The following is a 19,967-nucleotide window of genomic DNA, read 5'->3' on the forward strand; positions in this document are numbered from 1 at the left end:
CCCAAACAAGGCTTTTGTCTCAATTATTTAATTTCACTTATTGTATGATTGCATCTAACATCTCGTTAGACTGCCTGCGTGCCTAAACAAGGATCAAACCATTCGTAGTTCGTATTTCTAAAATTCAACCCAAATCCAAATATCTTCATTTAATCCAACATATACTACAATCGTATCAATGTTCAAACCACAGCAGTTAAGTCTCAAAAGTATAATTAGATTAACGAAATTCGCATAAAACACAATGTCAGCTCCTTGGCCGTGTGCCGCCGCACCAGCCGCTGCGGGTGGCGGTTGGCAGCCCCGGCTCGCCGGAAAACTCAACTATTTCTAAAAATTCTCAAAAATTACAGAAATGAAGATCTCAAAAAGTAGAGCAACCTTTATACTTGCGGCCAAGGCCAATTTGGCCGAAAAACACCTCAAACTGGCCACGAACTGCCGGAAACCCTTGTTTTGGGTGTGATTTGATTTGACCTCCAAATTCACTCCAACGCCTCAAACATAGCTTGGGCTTTGATCTTGGGGTGGAGAGAAGCCTAGTGGTGGTGTGGTGATCAAAATTACATTCGAATTTGGGTGGATTGCCACCACGAACTGCGCACCCCCCATAAGGGTGTACACTATTTCAAGGCTAAATTCTCTCAAATTTGGGGTGGAATAGGTAGAGTGAGGGTCCTAGATTGTTTCCCAGGTGGTTAGGTGGTTTAGATTGCCGAAAAAATGGTAGAAAATCGCCAGAAAGGGGAAGATCCGGGTCGGGTCCGACGGTTATACGGGTCGGCCCAATTTCCTCCTCTTCTTCCTCCCTCCTTTCCCCTCCTTGCTCTCCCCTCCTATTGGTCAGTTTCCCTCCTTTCTTCTTCCTGATAGGGCAGCAGCCTTTTCCACTTTTGTCCTCCGATTGGGTAGCTTTGCCCAATCCCTTTTTCTCCCCTTCCTATTTCACCAACTACACCCACATATATCATAAAAAATCATTTTCGTAATACTAATAAAATATAGTGTAAGATAATTAAAATAGTGATTTGTTCCAAATACTTTCAGGTTTGTAACTCAACAAAACTTTAACCGTAACTCCAAATTCACTTCTACTCGTACCTTTACATCCATAAGATCGAGCTCTATCCAAATATGTCAAGAAACATGACAAAATATACGAGAATCACATACGTCCTCGAAAAATCACACTTTGCCCCTAGGGTATTTCCGTAATTTCATGTATTAAAATTATAAAACCATAACTTCCAGGTACGGACCGTTACAATTTATATCCCAACCCAATCTTGTAGCGGTGAATCTTTCGCAGGGTGTGACATACCACAACTCTCTCACAAGGAGGAGATTAACGTGAGATTGAGTGAGGCCAAATATAATTAGCACAAGAGGTTCATATTTTTGTGATATTAACTAGACCATCCATGTGATTCATGTAGTTTAACCGAAGATTTTCTCATTTTATAGAGCTAGTAACTTCGCTTTGCCCTTGGAACTGCTATTAGCACTAAATGTCGTCATATATTTCTCACTTTATTCTAAAAAATTTAAGTGCCAATAGCAATTCTGGAAAAAAAGAGGAAAAAAAAAAGCCTTAATTTAAATTTTAGAAAAAAAAAATTTAATTGGTAATTTAAAAAAAATAAAAAAATAAAAAAATTGCATAAAGTAGGACAGTGTGGAAGGATGCTCCAACGTGTAATTATATCATGGCGTGTATACTCGCGCCACTTCGTCCCACCTCACTTTCACTTTCAGTCCCTCGAATCAGAATTGGGGCCAAACCTCCATCCAACGCGGCCCCCGCCCCGATTCGACTCATCCGAAATTCGATGAGTCAACCAGCCGCCGAGGCCAATCCGGACATCCCAAAATCCGACACAACGGACGTCCTGGTTCAGTACGTCGTGCTCCGGCGAGACCTAATCGACACGTGGCCGACGGGCAGCGTGGTCACACAGGGCTGCCATGCCTCCGTATCCGCCATTTGGTCCCACAAAGACGATCCCATCACCCTCCAGTACTGCAGCCCAGAAAACATCGATTCTATGCATAAGGTAAATCCAAAAGCTTGAATTTTTGAAAAAAATTGGAGTTTTGTAGGGCTTAACAGTTTTAGATTTCTGGGTTTTGGTTACGAATGTGGAATGAAGGTGTGATTCTTAGTAGTTTTGATTTTTATTTTATCAAAGCGATATTCTAATTTAATCTAAACTAGCTCGAAGCCGTATTCTAATCTAAAATAAACTAAGCAGAAGGGGTTCGAACTTTGAGGTTAATGTTACATGTCTTCATTTTTTAGAAGGGTTTTAAGCCTATACCATGAATTTTGTCCACTTGGGCCCACAAAATGTATGAAATTCTTTGTGCTACAGCATAAAGTTACAGTCTTTACAGAGTTAAATATGTAGGAAACTGTAGATAATATGAGGTTGCATAGTTTAAAGTTAATGTTCGTTCAATTGGGTCACTGAGATTTCTGCCAAATTTGTGTTGTTAGTTTTACTGGGAGTTTTCTTGTGAATCAGTTAACTGGGTTTTGAGAATTTACTTATTTACTGTTGTTTTTACTTGGTACTGATTGTTGAAAATTTGATTACAATGTCCTTGTGAACTTTTGCAGGTTACCCTTGAGGTGAAGGGAGAACCCCAGATAGTGAATTTGTCAGAGAAGCTCAAAGCAGGTGGCATAGCACACAAGCTCTGGATTGAACAACCCGAAAACTTCCCAACTTGTCTCGCCACAAAGCCGTACCCGAAATCCGTGGTATCCGCATATTTTAAAAAGTTGAAACTCTGTAAGTGATGTTATTGTCATCCTCATTAGTGCACAGCCATGAATTGATTTGTATACGACTTTCAAGCATAATGTGTTCGTTTATGAATTGGATCTTAATCCTTTTCGGTTTTGCTTCCCCTTTATGTTAAATGTGTTGGAATACAGTTGATTAGCATGTCACAGTGTTCCTTTGTGTTATTTAGCGCAAGAAGTACCCAAGATTTTTGTTTTATACAAAGAAAGTAAATTTGGCCTATGCATTTCGATATAATCCTAATGCAGGGCTATACCATGGGACTCTGTTTCGTGTTTGCCCTTATGATTTAGCAATTTGAAACTTTAGAGGAATGAACTTAGGAAGAACAGATTTCTCCCTTATGAGCTTGGATATCCTCTTTGGTCCATAAGATTCAACGATTTGAAGACTTTAGACAGACTTCTCTCTGCCGGTTTTAGTTGGAAGGAATGTCCGGAAGAGAAACCATGAAACTGGGGTTGTAGATAACTAAGACACATACCATTCTTAATTGGTTAAGAGGTAAAATCTAGAGGGGCGGTTCAATTCAGTTCGGAAATTTAGAAAGAACACAAGAACGAAGCATGTATATGTAAACAGAGTCTGTCATTTTGTTGTTTCAGTAACAATAAAATGTCACACTATATATTTTGTTATATATACAAAATCTCAAACTGCAATCTCTCTACATATCATGTGAGTTTATCATTGCACGACCAATTTTCTAGTACACAAGCTGCAGTAGAACTTGCGCTTGGTCCTCCAATACAGCGGAAGGAAGCAAAACCTCCAGTTGCTCTCAACATCCATGGCTTGCACCATTCCTCCACAGTAAGGGCATGCCCCCGGTGCCGGTTGCCTTGATAGCACCCTCTCTTCTTCATCACACACGAACACCAAACACATGATGGAATATCCTTCTTCCTTTAACCTCAAGGCTTCCGGCTTCGCTTGCTCCTCTGCCTGTCTGCCTTCCTTTCTTTCCTATCTTGGGTTTCTGCTTCGTGATTTGTTCGCAGTGGTCGGAAACTGAAACTGTTGTTTGCTGGCATACGAGGTGCAAGGCAATTCCTATTTATACAGAGAGATAGGGAACTTTCCTGGAAAACGTAGCTTAATCTGGAAGCTTGGAATGCAGGTCCAAATGGTTATGCAAAAACCGCGTATCTAGAAGATTCCAAACCCCAGAGGTTACGAACAATTTACATACGATAAGAAGTTTATGTTATATCTATCTATCTAGATATATACAAGTTGATTCTTTCCTTCTTCTGCACCCCTTATTTTCCTCAATGCGTGTCAACAATTGTGACTTCCCTTTTCTGACATGAGCGAAAAAGAAAATAAAGCATCAAAAAATGCTAGAATTGGTTGCGCATGGCTAAACTCGACTGATTGTAGCGCTCGTCCCATTAGGGTCCCTTTGTTACGTCAAAGGAATGTATGATTTTTAGAGAAACAGATTCATATACCTTCATCACCTTTCGTCGATCCCACTAATATAATATTCTTGTGCACATAAAGCGACGGGATATTGTGGTCACACTGCTTTTTCAAAACAACATGATGCTTGTCAACTATAAATCAATTCAAGTGGGTCCTTCACAATCTTTTTAAAGATTTTTGGCTTTAATTGGATTGCTGTAAATTTTCTACCCAATAATTAAAAGCATGAAAAAGATGTTGCAGCTCTCAAAGCGCCTGGGACAATCTGAATCCGCTCAAAACACAGCAACTAACCAAATTATTAGTTGATTCAACTTTTCATCTTTCAAACCAGCAAATTGGAGAAAGAAAATTCAAACAAAAAACCTCGGTTTGGGTTAAACGATAAACCACAAGTCATTTTCCTTAGTTGATTGTAGTAAAAAAATTTATCTTTGTCGAAAAAAATGACCGTCCATTACTTTTTTCTTTCTTTACTAAAAAGTACGGCATCGGTCCAAAAACTTTAATCTCGAACCAAGGAAAAATATTGTACAAAGATTTGGATAAGATATGACTGATTTCATAGCCCACCAAGAGGGTTACTAAGTTAATAATTGGTTAGATTATAGTAATTTGGGTCAATGAAAGTGTTAAAACAAAGCTACGAAAGTGCTTCCATGTCTATGTGGAAGAGCAAAGCAAATATTAGGCCTAGCTGTAGAACAATATTCTAACCAAACAATTTTAGAAAAGTTGGATTTGCCCACAAGTTTAATTGAGAAATTGCCTAACAAAGCCAAAAGCAGATATAATTGAACAACTCAATAATTTAGGCAAAAAGCACTTGACAACTAGAAGGAGAAAAACCCCTAAAAGCACTTGGAGCTGGCAGGAGCTGCCACTCAACTTTTAGCTCTGCTTCACACTCGGACAGCCTTCCTACGCCCACATTCAACCCGCATGCCACCACATATATGTTCCCTTCCACCCCGCTCGCAGCGAAGGGGCGTCTCAGTGCCTCACATGGGAACCTGTCCCCACCCACGTACCGCCACGTGTCCTTATCAGGGTCGTACGCCTTCATCGGACAATCCCCGTACTCCGATATCACCAACAGCCTGCCACCCACGACCACGCTCACGCCCGTCCACCCGTCCCTCATTCCCGGCCTCATCTCTTGCCACGTGTTATCGTCAGGGTCGTAGACCACGCCACGTGGCGAGTACATAAACGGCCACGTCCACCCCTCGGTCACGTACATCTTGTTGCCCACCACATTGGAATCATACTTGGCCAGTCCACCAGGCAGAGGGGCATATGCCTCCCACGTGTCTTTTTTAGGGTCGTAACAGTCCACGGCCGTGATCGAGCTGCCATAGTGATCCTTGCCGCCTCCGACGGCCAAGATCTTTCCGTTGATATTTCCAGCGTCGAAAAATGACCGTGGGGTCCGCATTGGAGCGGCTGTCAACCATTGATTTGTAGATGTTCGATACACAAAGGTTGTTTCCATAGAACATTCTGTGTCCGACCGCACGCCGCCCGCTACAACGAGCGTCCCCTCACGTGGCAGGGAAGCACAAGCAAACCCCGGCGGGCAAGCGGCCTTGGGACACGGCATGGGAGGCAAAACAAACCAACGGCCAGATCGTGGGTCCAGCGCTTGCCACTGGATCCTGGCCGTTGATTTGTTGAAGGCCAAAACGAAAAGATAAGGCAAAGGCAAAGACAAAGACTTCTTGCAAAGAACAAAGCTAGGGCCTGTAATGGCTCTGTTCCATGAAGCAGAAACCGAACGCACCAAAGCTTGGTACGGATAGGGAAGATAGAGCAGGCAGAGCTCGGCAACCTCGTCCGGCAATCCGGGAATCAACGGCTCAGATTTGTTCATGCTGATTTCTTGGTTAGAACACTGATCAGAACCTGGGTTTGATCCAGATGATGATCTCGGAGCCGCCATTTTCGACATTCGAATACAAACACGTAAAATAAAACTACCCAGATGAAGAAATGATCGAAAATTTTGAGTTTCTTGAAGAATGCATGGATCGAAAAGTGAGTTTGCAAGGTGTTCGACACTTGGTCTAGCTGAAGGATTGTAGTTGCAGAGCATATTCTATATATGAGTATTTATAGTGAGGAAAGAGAGATCATGGAGATCAAATTCAGGAGTGTGATGACGAAGCAAAGATTTTACTTTTGTGGAAGAAATAGTGGGTGGTCAAAAGGGTGTCTTAATTAAATGGGGATTAAATTTGGTTGAAGAATTTTGGGTTTGTGATTGGGTGGCATTTGTAGTTTTGTGGGTGTGCATCTAGAAACCGGAATATAAGGCAAAAAGTGACGCCACAAAACTTGAGAACACACACACTGGCAGATCCGAAAGACGGAGACTTCTGCGGGATTAAAGAAATGAGAAACGAATCAAAAGTTTGAGTGGAACCGGGTGTAAATAGAATGATCAAAATGATTTTTAATCCGAAAAAGGATAAATCCAGTGACCAAATGGGATTCTAAAGCCGGAAAGAATGAACAAGGATCCTCTTTGTGGGGATTCAAGGATCAATCAATTTTGTTCGTTCATCGTATATCGTACGGTTAGAAATCATTTTAAATTTAAAATTTAAAATAGAATATAAATAAAACCTAATGAAAATTGACCACATCGATATACGATAAATTGACAAACAAGATAACAAGATTTGGAAAGAATAGAGGGGAAGTGGTTGGTTTTTGAAAATAATGGAATTTTGGAGGGATTTAAAGAATAAAGAAATGGGGAAGTGGATGTATAAAGACTTGTTTTGGTTTTGGGGAGGGTAAGAATGGAGTTTGACCACATCGATATACGATAAATTGACAAACAAGATAACAAGATTTGGAAAGAATAGAGGGGAAGTGGTTGGTTTTTGAAAATAATGGAATTTTGGAGGGATTTAAAGAATAAAGAAATGGGGAAGTGGATGTATAAAGACTTGTTTTGGTTTTGGGGAGGGTAAGAATGGAGTTGGGTTAAGATCAAGGTCTAAAATGTTGATGATATCGAAAATATCGGTAGTCTAAAAATACGGAAATTTCGATGGAAATATCGGGATATTATCGATATCAATAAAAATTGAATAAAAACCACGAAAATTATAAGAAAAACTTGGAAATTTTTATTGAAACTTTGCAGGATGTTTATTTAGTCAATTATCTATTAGTTTATCACAAAACATTGGAATGAAATGCATTGCATGATAGATTTAACTGATTTAAGTTAATTATATAGCGAGCTGGCAAACATTATGAGTGTAGAAAATATGTAGTAATTAATTAAAGAAGTTTAAACACACCATAATCATTTATATATAATGAATTAGTACAATATTTTACACTTTATACATTGCATGGTAAGATACATGAGTGATTTAGTACCACATAGAGTTCCTATCAAGGTCTAAAATATCGATGATATCGGAAATATCGGTAGTCCAAAAACACGGAAATTTCGATGGAAATATCGGCATAATATCGATATTTTAGACTTTGGTTAAGATAGATCCAATTAAGATGCATAGTGGTGCTGCATGATGATTGATTGGAATATAAAAAAAGTAGTGTTATCTACACATTTAATTTTATATTTCATACACATTTATTTTTTTATGATTGTCAGATCTAATAAGCTGAAAAAGATAAACTAACAAAAAATAACAAAAATATGTAAGAGATAAAAAGAGAATGTGAATAGCACTACTTTATAAAATAAATAAAAAATCAATTTTTGTGGGGTATGTATATATAGGTGGGAAGATGAAGTTGATGGAGAGACTAATAATCCCATTACTTTAATGAGTGTGGCTATAGTAATTGTTGTAGGGCCTCCTCTTTATGGTTTGATTAGATACCCTAATGTTGTGATAATTTTGCTTAGCGTACACGTATCTTATGAAAAATGTTCTCTTATCACACTCTTGTAACCTGTAATTTCAATCAATGTTATTGATCACTTATATAAAAGGTCGAATCATAATTTAATAACACAATAAACTTTCCGGTCTTTCGAGATGCAAGAAGTGATTTTGCTTCTACAAAACACGTGAATAACGGCGCCGCCTATCCTTTCCTGCTTAGATACAACTCATTTGAAAGTGTTTTTAAAATAACTGAAAACTTTTTTGATATAATTATTTTTTAAACCAATTCTTAGTTAAAATGCAAGTGAATCTTGAAAAAACACTTAAAGTGTTTCTTGCAAAAAGCACATAACTGTTGCTTTTGGAATCGAAATTTTTTTTCTTCATTAAAATCGCTTTCAATCATTTTAAAAACACTTCCAAATAAGTTTATTCATTTTATGTTGATGATGTCGCATACGCAATTAGGTTGTTGCCGTATGAGATAGAACACTAGCAGCAATACATTAAAAAGAGAGGAAATTCAAGTGCCCGCATGCCCAAGGGTAAAGTGGCTTTATATGTATTTTTCATCTTTATTGCCGCGTGAATCAGAGTTTGGTTTTGGTTGCTTTTACTGCATGCAATCATTTGAGAGCACACGTTTGCAAGCAGCTTCAAGTGCACAAAGAACTATTTTCGATCCAGAAAAATCAGTGTTATTGCCAAGTGTTTCTAAAGAGAAATTTTTAGTGTTTGATCACTGTTTTTTTTTCATGCGCTTTAGTACTGGTTTGAGACCGTGCTTTGAAAAAAAAAAAAAAAAAGCAGTTATTAACAGCATAAAAGCAAAAGTAGCTAATTGCTGCTTTGAAAAACTAGATTTTTTCCAAAGCATGCGGAGCAACAGGGCATCTTTAATGAAACTTTCTAAAGTCCACAAAATGACAGACTTTGTCCTTAGCACTCAATCTGGAAGGACCTCTCGTACTCTCATTCTCCCCCCACTCCGGCGCAACACCGTCACCACCACTGCATTAACGATCATCCCTCTCCTCCTTCCAGATCCTCCAAATAAACAAATACGTTTGAGGTGGTGGAGGTCAAAAATGGAAGAGGGGAAAACACTGAAGAAGTTGTTGTCGTTTAAGGAGAGGGATTTGAGGTCGGGAATTTGGCCCCAGAGGGAGTTCTTTTAAAGCAGAGGACTTGGACCTGGTCGAGCCGGTTCAAGATCTTAGTTAACAACAATACTAAACTAGCCATTAATTAGACATTGGTTATGAAAATTTGCCTTGTGAAACTCGTAATTGGTTAATTTTCAAAAAATCATTTCATTTCATACATTTATGCATGATCTCGTTAATATCTTGCAAAGTTCAAGAAAAAGGTGATTGACAATGGTGTTAGTGTCATGCCACTTCTACTTGAATGCTGAAGAGAGATCGAGTAGCAAAGTGTGGAGATAAAATTGCCTACTAGTATATGTGTCTAGTTGATGAGTTTTGAAGTCTTTGTGTAATCATTTCCTTTAGTGTTTGTCCTTACTTGAGAGCTCGAGGATTTTCTTAGTGTTGAATTTTGCCTCATTAGATCCTACATCCAATGTGCACATTTTATTTCTTTGCTTAATTGCATATGTGGAGGATAGTTTTGAATGTGATTTGAATAGAATATGAAAATTAATTTGAGAATTATAACTAACATTGAATTTTAAAGTTGAAATTTATTCGCACTTACCCCTCTAAGTTAAACTAATATCCATCTTATAACTTTTAAAATAACGTTAAACTATTAGTCTGAAATGTCACACTAAATCTTTCCCCAACATCGCCCATTTCATGTTGCCCTTTCTCGTGTGGAAAGTAGAAAAGTTGCTTTTACCTTAAATGGTGGGATGAGCATGAAACTCAAAAAGTAAATTATGATGTGCAGTTTTTTCTAGGTATGTACTATAAACAAAAAAAAGTTGGATGGCGCCTATGAATCGAAACAGTGTTGAAAAAAAACGGTTAAAGGCGTAGTTTAGCAATAAAGAAAATGAAGATATGCATGCCTACCTTTATATATACATGTTTTCAGCTAAAAGGTAGCTTTTTGTTTCACAAGCTTAATTAGTCCACTTTTTCAACTCCTTATGTACACACACAATACACATTTATATTGTGTTTCAACCCATTTGCATTTTCTTTACACTTATCTATTCTGAATGACGATATCATGTTTGTCAATCTGAATCATCGATCATGTGTGTAAATTATCTAAACGAGTGGTCTATATTTGAAGATTTATAATCTTTACAATGTAATATATCATACAGTCTAATAAGAGCAAAAAATCACGATTTAAATAGTAAAGCTTTCACTATAGAAGAGCTTCTACTTAATTATTATCACTTTTACTGGAAGCGTAACATAGAAGCACGGTGATTTAATAAAAAGATCCATATGCGTCCTAAAATATATTCTTAGAAGAATCCAAAGGTGATGTTCTACCGATAAGTAATTTCAACTTTTTCTGCTCCCTCTTAGTACTTAAATTCGAATACTTAGACTAGGTTACAACATTGCTCGAATAAAATAAAAAAGGTGATGCTATCCACATACTTACTTTTACTTCTCACACATCATTCTCAACTTCTAACTATCGGATCAAAGGAACTGAAAAAAATCAATGAACAATATGTGAAAGGTAAAAATAAGGATTATCCGAAAAAAGTGTGTATGTTGTCTAACCGAATAATTTGGGACTCCAGTAATCTATATGCCCATAACAGACACCATTAATTTAACCAACCAATAAGCTAACAGCTCACAAGCTTCAGCTTCAGTCTCTGACTGAATAGAGAGATTCATATTCCATGGACGATGGCTGGCAAGACCTCCACTGGCTGTCTGATTGATTAGAGAGATCAATATACAATAGGGCAAAGCCCCTATTGGTAAAAATCATTCATAACCACGTCACTGTAGGTCCCGTTTGATAAAAATCATATTCATAACCACGATAGAAAATTGGAGTTTCTCCATATCCATCTCATACTCATGCAAATAATCATATTCACACGTTCCCTGAATGGCTGAGTAGCTGTGGGGATCGGATTAATTACTTTAACTAATGTGTCACCTTTTCTTATAGGGGTAAAATACTCATTAAAAAAGGTCAAAATGATCGGTACTACTTTGCTTGTTACAAGAGATGCAGGTACTATACTTTGCTTGTGAATTTTTTTATGATTTGAATCTTCTTCAAAGTCTTTGATTGAGAAGCTCCAGAAGAAGGATGAAAAGAGGAGACGCATGGAAGTTCCATGACGGAACCAAGAAGAAAATGAATACCAAAATTAGGGCAACTATTTGTGCTGCCACTGCAAGGGTTGTGATCCACATACACGTTTTTGTGATGGTCCAGCATTCCCAACGTTGGCCATAAAATTAACAGCGCTGCAACCGCAGCCCGCTGCTAGTACTATATATTGAGAGCCTATGTCAAAAACAAAAAACAAAGCACTTTAGTTATCTCTGCAAATTCGAAAGTGCTTTTCGGGATCGAAATACGTACGGGAATAAGAACATTAGATACTAGCGACGAATGTTTTACAACTCCATATAACCCGTCGGTAAAATAGATATGGGAATCCAATCAAAGAAAATGTCACGAGGAATCTGAAGCATAGGAACCCAGGAGCAACAACTAGAGGATTCGACGGGCATTTGCAAGGGATTACTACGCCTTCCGCAACTTATACGATACGGGGATAAATGTAAATATGATTCAGTTCAACTTCAAACAGAAAAAAACGCTACCAAATTCATTTGAGTTCAATTTCACTAAATGTAAATATGAACAAAACATACAAACCTCTGTGCGGAAAGTAAGCTACCAATTTCTCAAGTACGTAAGTGAATATATGCGGAATTCTTTGTACCTATATTATATACAATGCAACAATATATAAAAATATGCATAAACCAATCCTACAAACATGTTAAATAAATAGAAGGTATAAAATAAATAAAGAAGAAGGAGAACCAAGGTGAGTCCTTGCCTCTTGGTGATTATGGAAGGAGATTTACGTGCTAAAAATATATATGTATTCAAAACATATATCAAAGAAATACGGGCACGTAATGTTATTATTCAACTCAAATTATGATAGGCATATTTGTTTTTCTTAATATAGTATAAAAATTGGATAATGTCATACATTCATTATAACACGTGAAATAATACCACTTACGTAATTGTGTTTTGAGTACAATAGAAACCTCTCACTTATATGTGTAGAAAAATGATACCACTAAACTGTAATACCAGTCAGTCACAAAAAAAATTAGATTAGATCACAACTTATTAGCTAGATTTATTGTTTTAATGCCTTTGTAGAAAATTGATTTTTTTTTTTCTTTTGATACAAGTTGGGCTACACTCCTCTTATGATATTGATTCGATTCTTCACCTGTATTACAAGTTTACAACCTAAGTTTAAAAATATGTTCAATATTAAAATGGAAACGAAGTGTTGCGTTTAATATTTAATCGATAAAAGAAAAACAAATATCAATTCTCTCCAATATATATTTTGGGCCAGGTGGGCCTTGGACCTGTAAAAGCCCAAAACAGTCCACAATTAATTTACCCGCCAATAAGCTAACAGCTCCCCAACACTTTCCGTCTCTGAGTCCGACTGACATTATCTGTAGAGATAGAAGAGAGAGGCATCCATGGCCGATGGCTGGCTCTGAGCCTCCCCACCACCACCAAAAACAATGCAAACCTTCTCGGCCTCCTTCGCCGTCTGTTCTTCCTACTCATTACGACGCCGTCGAATCAGCACCTCCCCTCCCCGCAAACCCAATCTCCGGCGACTCACCTCCCGCGTTGTCCAGCTCACCCGCCGGAGACAGCTTCACCAGATAATGGAGGAGATAGAGGTCGCTAAAGAACGATTCGGGAAGCTGAACACGGTTGTGATGAACGCGGTCGTGGAGGCTTGTGTACATTGCGGCGATATTGACTCTGCACTCATGTTGTTCGACGAAATGGCTGAGCCAGGAAGCTGTGGCGTTGATACTATCACATATGGAACCATCTTAAAGGTACTCTTTTGGGTTCTTTTCAAATTTTGTTTTAGAGATTTAGGTATGAGAGAGTTTGGGGGTTTTGTTGTACAGGGTTTGGGCGCGGCACGGAGAATTGATGAAGCATTTTATGTACTTGAATCTGTGGAGCGAGGCACTGCATTGGGAAGTCCGAAATTGTCAGCACCTCTTGTTCTTGGTCTGCTCAATGCTCTAGTTGAAGCAGGTCTGAATTAAGATTTCGAACAATAACAAAATGTTTTCCAATGCTTTATAAAGCTAGTGCTTTACTATGTGTTTATTGTATGTTCACAGTGTTTTCTAATGTTTTCTAATGCTTTATAACCCTAGTACCCAGTTGGAAGATGATCCGTAATTCTGCATACATTTTTATTACTATTATAGTGTTGTTATACTACACAATATTAGTTGATCATAGAGATGCATCCGCCGTTTGCTTATTGGTGTAGTGCAGGAGATTTACGCCGCTCTAATGGGCTTCTTCATCACTATGGTTTTCTCCTTCGCGAAGGTGGCAGTCTTACAGTCAGAGTCTACAACTTACTAATGAAGGTTCCGCACTGACCTATGTATAGTTCTTTAAGAGATTTGACAAATTAAAGTATGAATTTTCTTTTGCTTTTCAAAGACTGAGCTTTACAATTATGCTACAGACAGTGTTGTGTGTATGCACGATCCTAAACTTTGTTGTTTTAGTTAATCAATGTTGTTTCTTAAGTGGTTTCTGCACCTAATTTTCAGGGATATATCAATGCAGGCCTTCCTCAGGGTGCAATAACCATGCACGACGAGATATTACGTCTAGGATTAAAGCCTGATAGGCTCACCTATAATACTCTGATATCTGCATGTGTAAAAGCTGGAAAGTTGGACATTGCAATGCAGTTTTTTGAGGAAATGAAGGTCCCAAGCTATAAGAAAGGCTAGTTTAGAGCCTGTATATTATGTTTAATTGTATTAGCTGGTTGCCTATATTAAGGTTCTAAATGCTGTTCTTTTTTCAGGATGAAGCACAGAAATTTAGCCATGGTGACCTTTTCCCAGATGTGGTCACTTACACTACATTACTTAAGGTCCGTTATTTTTGTTTCAGTAACTTTTTAATGGAATTTAAGGACATGTTTAAAGTATTCGCATTTTTACTGCCACAATGAATCCAAACTTTCTTTTATATCATCTATATCCTCTAAAGTCTAAACGTGTCTGCTCCTTAGATTTTGATGTTTGTTTTGTCTGTTGTGTCTTCCTTTGGCAGGGATTTGGGGATTCCAAAGATATCAATTCAGTTCAGAAGATCATATTGGAAATGAAAACATATATTGGTTTGTTCATTGATCGAACAGCATACACTGCAGCAGCTGATGCTTTGCTAAATTGTGGCTCAATAAAAGGTATGTTGTGCATGAAAAATAGTTTGCAATACAAGGAGTTTCAGTTATCCGAAATTGTTGATGTTCATATCTATGCATTTTCCTAATGATTTTAAAGTTCAATCGCACTTGCACATAGAAAAGCTGCATAATTTTCAATCATATAACGAGCACAAAAAATTGACCAAAAAAAATGAGCACGAACTAAAAATTATGCCTTCCTTCTGCCAAATGTCAAGGCTACAAGGTATCATGGTGACAAAAAAAATGTGCCAAAGATACCGTTTGAATTGAGTTGTATATTTGCATGCTTATGTTGACATGAAAGTAACTGCATTGTATTTTCTCTATTAGAACTCTCATTATAAGTCAACTGCACCACGTATGCTGCATATTGGCTGGACGTTCCTTTTGTTTATCCACTTTGGAAGGATGCTGGAGTTTGAAGGGCTAGGAATTGAAACCAATTCTCACTCTTCTACTGATTAATTTCTTGTTTGTGATAATTAGGTGCTTTATGCATATTGGGAGAAATATTAAAGCGGGCTGGGGGAAAGCCAAATTTACGACCAAAACCTCACCTCTATCTTTCCTTCATGCGGGCATTTTCTGTTAGTGGAGATTACAGTACCGTTGAAAATCTAAATGAGCACATGTGGCGAGATACTTCTGGAACTATCTCCCCAATGGTTCAAGAGGAAGCTGATCATCTACTCATGGAGGCAGCTTTAAATGATGGTCAGGTACTATATCAACTCATTCCAGGCATCTGCACGGGGTGTGTTACTGCATACATCTCTTTCCATCGCTGATTAATATATACCTTCATAGTGTTTGATGCATTTGGATGCTGTCTTCAGTATCCAGGTACTGCACAGAGATATTAGAATTGCATTTAGTTATTTCCCTCTGAATGACACTTATCAAGTAATGAGCTAGTTCAATTTCTATGTAACTCTATTCTTTTTCATTTGATTTGCAAATGGAAACTGACTAGTCTTGACAATTTTAATGTTATAAACTATCCTTTTGTTTTGTCAGGTAGATTTGGCTGTAAAATACCTCGCAAGTACTATTACAAGGTGGAAGAGGATATCATGGACAAGTCGAGGAGGCATGGTAATCCCTTTACTTCTACAACTATTAATACTTCTGAAGTAAAAAAGTTTAACATGGACATTCATTTGTGATGGATAATCTACATTGTCATTTTGATTTTTTGGACTTCTTTCTTTTAATTTCACAAACTTCAGTTTGAAGTGAGATGGCTAAGTAGGCCATCTATTAGGTTTCAATACTTACCACTACATTCTGATTTCTCTGGTTCTGAGTCAAAGCCCCTTAATATGCCTTTGTACTGCAGGTGGCTCTCCGCATAGAGGCCTTGCTGGGATTCACCAAATCGATATTGAGTCCTTATCTACTTCCTCAGGTTTTCATACATACTTATGGCCTTTCAAATAGTAAAAAAAATAACCGCTTCAGGTACTAACCTAATGCCTTCATAAATGTATGGTCGGGTATGGTATCAGTGCTGTAAGATGCTTGATAGTGGACCTATGGTTAGTGGCTTTAATGTATAAGATCAAATTATGTAGAAAGAAGTGTGACTGGATATAACCATTTATTTATTCAATACTTTTTTTAATTTTTGAATGGACTGACAAAGAATTGCTAGTTGAGTTGCTGAACGAGGATTTTGTGTAACTTGATCGAAACAAATGGCTGACTTATTAGTAGTCTATGTTCAACATCTTTGGTCACTTCTGATTGATCTTCCTACACCTTTCCTATTTAGGTATTGGCAAGTGAACCAATTGAAAGTGTCATGATGCCCTTTGAAGCAGCTCAGCCACTTAATGGGACCCTGGACTTGAACAAAGTGGTGATGCGTTTCTTTAAGGATTCAGTGGTGCCCATCATAGATGACTGGGGTAGCTGCATTGGTGTATTGCACCGTGAAGACTGTCGAGAGGTATTTATTGATGGTAAAACCAAAGTGTTTTCTATCCTATACTGCAGCGTACAATCCATTATCTGATAGATTATGTTCTGCTAAATTGCCAAATTTTCAAGATCAACTCGTGGTGGTTGGTATCGAAGTTTGCATGCTGTATGTTTTATGAGCTAATCCAAGTTTGCATACTATCGTGTAGATGAACGCCCCTCTATCGTCAATGATGAGAAGCCCGCCTCCTTGTGTTGCTACTCGAACGTCAATCGGGCATGTGGTGGATCTGATCATGAAGTATAGATATAAAATGGTGATTGTAATAAACCATAGCTCAGTATATGGTGGTAGTGCTTCCAGTTTGAGAGCTGCTGGTGTTTTTACAGCCGAACAACTGTGTAAACTAGTGTCACCGGAATCCGAAACGCCAGGTCTGAGTCGACTTTCTTTACGTAGAAATCTCATGTAACAATCTGTTAGACCATGAAACTATATGTATCCTCCTCCTTGTAAATTCAATTTTTGTTATATATATATGATCGTAGTGATCAATGTAGCATTCATTCAAATGATTAAATATGTAAGGATGAGGAAAAAAAACTGGAGCTAACCGACATCGGGTGGAAAATGAAGAATTAAGCGAATCAGACTAGGCATAAACTTGGTGGTCGGATTTTATACATTACCACCAATGAATCTCATAACAGCCACATCACTAATTTAACAAATGACTTGATCCTCAAATAGCGCATGGTTTATATTTATGCAATTATAAAATTTTAGAGTGAAAAATGACAGAATTGAAAAGATCTTGGCCCATTTCGAGGAACGTCTCCAAATCTCGTTGTGTATAATGACAATACTTGGCTTCACAAAATTGTGAAATAATCTTATGCTTATAATCGGAACTGTTTGTCTCTTAATATGAACTCATCAGATCATAAGCATAAAGTTTTGAATTTGTTCCGAAACGTTTCGAGAAGAAATTGTTGTGGAGCCACGTGTAATTCGTTCTCAATTAATAAATAAGGAATAAACAAATAATCAGAGCCGTTGATGGAAAGTTGGAAACCATCTTCACAAAACGCAGCGCATTGGATATATCAGAAAACATAGGAAGTTGATGAACTGAACCCTCAATCGTCACTGCAAAACCCTAGGAATTAGGAATCGAAGACACAGTGAGATCAGAAATGGCGATGGTGAGGGGGAAGGAGACAATCAAGAGCGTGATGAAGAAGTTCGGCGACAAAACCCTAACGCCGCGGCTGAAGGAGGAGCTGAAGAAGAAGGGCACCATGGGAGGGAAAACCCTACCCACCCGATTGAGAGAGGAGCTCAAGAAGAAAGGCATGCCCGATTCGAATATCATCATGGGTCGGGCCAAGCGCGGCATCTACGCCGGCCGCCACATCCAGTTCGGCAACCAAATCAGCGAAGACGGCGGCAACAAGTTCGTATATTTTTTCCCTCAGTATCTCTTTCATTTTTTTAAATTTTGATGCCAAAGATTTGAGCTTTAGCTCTGATGTTGAAATTATGCCCTAATTTTTTACAATGACAAATAAAATGGTAAAAATTATATGAAGTTTAGTTAATTATAATTTTGGATTTGATCAGTGACTTTGATTTTATTTCATTTTTCTTAGCTGGGTTGTTTCAAACATTTTCTTTGAAGTAAAGAATGGTTGAGGTGGGTATTATATATAATCAAGCTGAAAGTATGGAACTTGCGGGTTTGTGTTACCATTTTTGCTGCGTAAGTTGTATTCTCAAAGCTATTGTAGCTAGAGATCAATCTGGCTCGACCGTTGAAAGAGCAAATCGTGCATTCTCATAAAGGATTTTGCATAATTTGGACAAGTGACAGACAAGTATTAGTAGTGTAAAAGTTTCGTATTGGTCAGCTGTCACCGGGTCTACATGGGTTTTCTTTAAGAATTTTGGCATAGCATTTCCTACTATACAGGTTCTTTGAGTGTATTCGAGTTATTAGAACAGGACTGACGTAGATCAATGTAGTTTTGAATGATTGGTTGTGTAATCTTTTAATAATTTGTGGGAATGGGTTATATTAACCACCAGAACCAAGTGTATTTTTGCAGTTTAGAGAACAGGGTTTACTTATGTGACTGCAATTTTGAATGATTTGGTTCTTTTAACTAGTTGTGGGAATGGGTTATATTAACCATTTGAACTTTCTTTTGTTGGTGGTGACAGATCAAGGAGGACATGGAAGCCAAATGTGCAGGAGAAGCGGCTCTTCAGTTACATCCTAGACCGCCACATACGTGTCAAAGTCACCACCCATGCTCTCCGTTGCATAGACAAGGCAGGTGGGATTGATGAGTATTTTCTTAAAACACCTTACCAGAAGATGGATACGGAAATGGGATTTGTCTGGAAAGCCAGAATTGAAAAATTATATGAAGATGTTGGGCACAAGCAGGTTGCTTTTAATAAACCTGAAGCTGAAGCCGAAGCCAACTTGGAACAAGGATTCAAAAACCTAAAAATAGACGAAAGGGAAGTCAAGAGACAGATGTATGGTTGGTCGAAGAAACTAAAACAGATTGAGGAAGGAACTGACAAACAAGTAGCTGATGTCGTAGATGCAAAGGTCGATGCAGGAAGCTCTCATGTTGATGTTCCCGAGCAATTGGTCGCAAACTCCTGAGTTTAGAACTCTTAAACCAGCTCGTGTTTCAGAGTTTTGTTTCTCTTCAGGTTTTTTAGAGAGAAATTGTAGCAGTAGTAGCAAAGCCTGATAAGCAGAAGTTTGTTCATCTTTACTCATCACGGAAATTCATATGACATTCACTTTGGTTTCAATACAGTTTTGTACTGAATAATTTCCGTAATCTGCTGTAGATTGCCCCCAGAATCGGTAGCAATGTTTCTGTCATTAAAGTACAATTCAATTAACTTGAGTTATGATGCACCTTAGAACTTGTCTTTCTTCTGCTCTGTTTTTATGTCTTCATGTTTTCGTGTTTCTTTCAGCTCAAGGAAGTGCTCGTGTTTGGTTTTTATCTTTTTTTTGGTAAACACAAGAAACGCGAAAACAAAAGGAAACATGACTAAAAGAAAAACAGGACACGAATGCCTTTTTAACAAACCTGAAAAGCACGAGTCTTGCAAAGTTAAAAGGGGATTTGCACAAAACTTGGTAGAGGTGGAGTAAGGGGCTCATTTAAACTTTAAAAACCTAGAGAAGATATAAATTGATTTCGAGACGGACCAACGTTATTTTGACACAAAATTGACACTCTAATGCAAGTGCATTGTATTTGAAATACATTTGTATTAGGGAGTATATCAAAAAGTGTGTATAAATAACGTTATTGTTTTGTTAAAAAAAAAATGTTATTGCTAGTGTAAAACGTTATTGTGAGTGAAAAACTCAAAGCCACAGTAGATTAAAGGGGTGAGCAAAAACAGACTCA

The 19,967-nt window shown here is 37.9% G+C and overlaps 5 protein-coding genes across 5 annotated transcripts; 3 read left to right on the forward strand and 2 right to left on the reverse strand.

The window, feature by feature from the left end:
- Positions 1–1,691: 1,691 nt before the first annotated feature.
- Positions 1,692–2,897, forward strand: LOC126632523 (uncharacterized). The gene is made up of 2 exons (XM_050302947.1): positions 1,692–2,054; positions 2,621–2,897. The coding sequence occupies exons 1-2, from the start codon at positions 1,707–1,709 to the stop codon at positions 2,801–2,803; spliced, it is 531 nt and encodes a 176-aa protein (XP_050158904.1). The 5' UTR covers positions 1,692–1,706; the 3' UTR covers positions 2,804–2,897.
- Positions 2,898–3,379: 482 nt separating this feature from the next.
- LOC126632524 (uncharacterized) lies at positions 3,380–4,141 on the reverse strand. The gene has a single exon (XM_050302948.1). It carries the CDS (start codon positions 3,696–3,698, stop codon positions 3,498–3,500), a length of 201 nt encoding a protein of 66 aa, XP_050158905.1. The 5' UTR covers positions 3,699–4,141; the 3' UTR covers positions 3,380–3,497.
- An 807-nt stretch (positions 4,142–4,948) lies between these two features.
- Positions 4,949–6,600, reverse strand: LOC126632522 (F-box protein AFR-like). The gene has a single exon (XM_050302946.1). It carries the CDS (start codon positions 6,331–6,333, stop codon positions 5,050–5,052), a length of 1,284 nt encoding a protein of 427 aa, XP_050158903.1. The 5' UTR covers positions 6,334–6,600; the 3' UTR covers positions 4,949–5,049.
- A 6,150-nt stretch (positions 6,601–12,750) lies between these two features.
- On the forward strand, positions 12,751–17,090 carry LOC126633170 (pentatricopeptide repeat-containing protein At5g10690). Its single transcript, XM_050303721.1, has 11 exons — positions 12,751–13,197; positions 13,273–13,405; positions 13,655–13,752; positions 13,942–14,103; positions 14,205–14,273; positions 14,456–14,591; positions 15,081–15,313; positions 15,612–15,689; positions 15,934–16,002; positions 16,369–16,545; positions 16,727–17,090. Exons 1-11 carry the CDS (start codon positions 12,868–12,870, stop codon positions 16,988–16,990), a joined length of 1,749 nt encoding a protein of 582 aa, XP_050159678.1. The 5' UTR covers positions 12,751–12,867; the 3' UTR covers positions 16,991–17,090.
- A 529-nt stretch (positions 17,091–17,619) lies between these two features.
- Positions 17,620–19,462, forward strand: LOC126633171 (54S ribosomal protein L24, mitochondrial-like). The gene is made up of 2 exons (XM_050303722.1): positions 17,620–17,974; positions 18,742–19,462. The coding sequence occupies exons 1-2, from the start codon at positions 17,715–17,717 to the stop codon at positions 19,196–19,198; spliced, it is 717 nt and encodes a 238-aa protein (XP_050159679.1). The 5' UTR covers positions 17,620–17,714; the 3' UTR covers positions 19,199–19,462.
- Positions 19,463–19,967: the final 505 nt, after the last annotated feature.

Source organism: Malus sylvestris, chromosome 8 (assembly GCF_916048215.2).
Source record: "Malus sylvestris chromosome 8, drMalSylv7.2, whole genome shotgun sequence".
Taxonomy (NCBI): domain Eukaryota; kingdom Viridiplantae; phylum Streptophyta; class Magnoliopsida; order Rosales; family Rosaceae; genus Malus; species Malus sylvestris.

Coding starts and splice junctions, on each gene's coding strand:
- LOC126632523 (XM_050302947.1), top strand. CDS start 1,707: ATGGCGTGTATACTCGCGCCACTTCGTCCCACCTCACTTTCACTTTCA. Junction 2,055..2,620: donor ACATCGATTCTATGCATAAG/GTAAATCCAAAA, acceptor GAACTTTTGCAG/GTTACCCTTGAGGTGAAGGG.
- LOC126632524 (XM_050302948.1), bottom strand. CDS start 3,698: ATGTGTTTGGTGTTCGTGTGTGATGAAGAAGAGAGGGTGCTATCAAGG.
- LOC126632522 (XM_050302946.1), bottom strand. CDS start 6,333: ATGCTCTGCAACTACAATCCTTCAGCTAGACCAAGTGTCGAACACCTT.
- LOC126633170 (XM_050303721.1), top strand. CDS start 12,868: ATGCAAACCTTCTCGGCCTCCTTCGCCGTCTGTTCTTCCTACTCATTA. Junction 14,104..14,204: donor AGTTTTTTGAGGAAATGAAG/GTCCCAAGCTAT, acceptor TTCTTTTTTCAG/GATGAAGCACAGAAATTTAG. Junction 14,592..15,080: donor AAATTGTGGCTCAATAAAAG/GTATGTTGTGCA, acceptor TGTGATAATTAG/GTGCTTTATGCATATTGGGA.
- LOC126633171 (XM_050303722.1), top strand. CDS start 17,715: ATGGCGATGGTGAGGGGGAAGGAGACAATCAAGAGCGTGATGAAGAAG. Junction 17,975..18,741: donor AGCGAAGACGGCGGCAACAA/GTTCGTATATTT, acceptor TGGTGGTGACAG/ATCAAGGAGGACATGGAAGC.